Here is a 1,937-nt window from a genome sequence, read left to right as displayed (position 1 = left end):
ACAAATCCTAACCATATTCAGTTTGATATGGTTTAGACAAATACAATATTGAACAAATCTATTCTAAATATAATATACGACTAATACTCCCCCGCAGTCGAAACGGGAGGTAGACGAACGTGCAGACTGTCTCGGAAATCCTTAAACAATACGGATGGTAACCCTTTGGTGAAAATATCCGCAACTTGATACCGAGACGGAACATGTAACACGCGAACTTGGCCACGAGCCACCTTCTCTCGAACAAGTGAATATCAAGCTCAATATGTTTCATTGAATAGGGTTACTAGAGAGAAATATAGCACTAACATTATCACAGTAAACAATAGTGGCTTTGTGAATCGGACGATGAAGTTCCAATAACAAATTACGTAACCAACACGATTCAGACACCACATTAGCAACACCACGGTATTCTGCCTCAGCACTAGATCTCGATAGATTCGGTTGGCGTTTGGAGGACCAGGAAATAAGATTGTCACCGAAATAAACACAATAGCCAGAGGTCGAACGTCTAGTATCTGGACAACCAGCCCAGTCGGCATCAGTGTAGGAGATCAAACTGTGAGATGTCGAACATGTCATATGTAAACCAAAGTTGATAGTCCCATGTATATAACGTAAGATGCGTTTTAGAGCACCCATGTGGCCTTCACGAGGTGCATGCATGTGGAGACAAATTTGCTGAACAGCATGAGCAATATCAGGTCGTGTAAAAGTCAAGTATTGTAAGGCACCAGCAAGACTTCGATAATAGGTGGGATCAGAATACGGGGCACCTGCGTTTGCACTCAGCTTCGAATTAGCTTCGATGGGTGTAGTCGCCGGTTTACAAGATAACATACCGGCTTTTTCTAGAAGTTCACGGGCATATTTAGACTGATTCAAGAAAAGACCAGTCTTTGTATGTTCAACTCCAATGCCCAGAAAATAACTCAACCTCCCTAAATCCTTCATAGCAAACTCCGCAGATAAATGTTGAATAATTCGCCTGCGTAAAGTATCAGATGAAGCTGTAATAACGATATCATCAACATATAATAATAAATAGGCCATATCACGTCCATTACGATAAATAAACAGTGAATGGTCACATTTTCTATGAACAAAACCAAGTCGAAAACATATTCCGCAAACCGCTGATACCAAGCACGAGGTGCTTGCTTTAAACCGTAAAGAGACTTATTTAGATGACACACATAATCCAGTCGATGAAGATCTCGAAAACCCATGGGTTGGTGCATATAAACTGTTTCACTTAACTTTCCATGAAGAAATGCATTTTTAACATCCAACTGATGAATAGCCCATTTATTTGAAAGAGCTAAGCTGAGTACAACTCGTATCGTGGCGGGTTTCACCACTGTCCAAAGATCTCCTACAAACAATTTTAGAACCGGATACAAATGCTAAAAAGGCTTGGGATCGTTTGAAAAGTATTTTTCATGATAATAAACACTCATGAGCATTGGCACTTAAAAATCAATTAGCCAATTTGCAAGCTTGGCAATTTTCCAAACGTGAGTGCCTATTGTCAAGAAATTAAAATGTTAACGTTGATTCGAAAGTCGAGCCTGATCGACTTGTGTTGCACCTTCTCGCTGGACTAAATGAGAACTATGCAACAATTCGAACCCATATTAATTAGATGGGACCCTTACCTTCCTTTTATGATGCTCGATCCAAGCTGATTCTTGAAGAATCCATGAAAAATCGACAAACAACAATGACGATTGCACCAGTTACGGACTCTACTGCCCTTGTAGCAACAACCGAGAACAATGAATCTCAATCGCAACACTCTGGTGGCCGTACTGTTGGCACAAAATTATAAGCTATGATTCAGTACAAACAAAAAAAAATCAAGTTACGGTTTACTACAAATGTCCTTACAAATTTCCATTCGTTTGAAACGATCCACAACTCCTTTATCCCTA

At 39.9% G+C, this 1,937-nt stretch overlaps 1 protein-coding gene across 1 annotated transcript; it reads right to left on the bottom strand.

The window, feature by feature from the left end:
- Positions 1-270: 270 nt before the first annotated feature.
- Positions 271-1,639, bottom strand: LOC139850225 (uncharacterized mitochondrial protein AtMg00810-like). Its single transcript, XM_071839810.1, has 3 exons — positions 1,636-1,639; positions 1,082-1,378; positions 271-1,013 (listed from the first exon to the last, which is right to left on the bottom strand). The coding sequence occupies exons 1-3, from the start codon at positions 1,637-1,639 to the stop codon at positions 271-273; spliced, it is 1,044 nt and encodes a 347-aa protein (XP_071695911.1).
- Between the last annotated feature and the right edge of the window lie 298 nt (positions 1,640-1,937).

This window comes from Rutidosis leptorrhynchoides, chromosome 5, assembly GCF_046630445.1.
Source record: "Rutidosis leptorrhynchoides isolate AG116_Rl617_1_P2 chromosome 5, CSIRO_AGI_Rlap_v1, whole genome shotgun sequence".
In the NCBI taxonomy this organism is placed as follows: Eukaryota; Viridiplantae; Streptophyta; class Magnoliopsida; order Asterales; family Asteraceae; genus Rutidosis; species Rutidosis leptorrhynchoides.
Note: the sequence above shows the minus strand (reverse complement) of the source record. Positions and strands in the feature narration are given on the sequence as shown.

Excerpts from the sequence above, each read along its gene's own strand:
- LOC139850225 (XM_071839810.1), bottom strand. Across the intron at positions 1,014-1,081 it reads AGAAAATGTGACCATTCACT|CTTCATCTGATACTTTACGC; the intron begins GTTTATTTATCG and ends TCGTTATTACAG.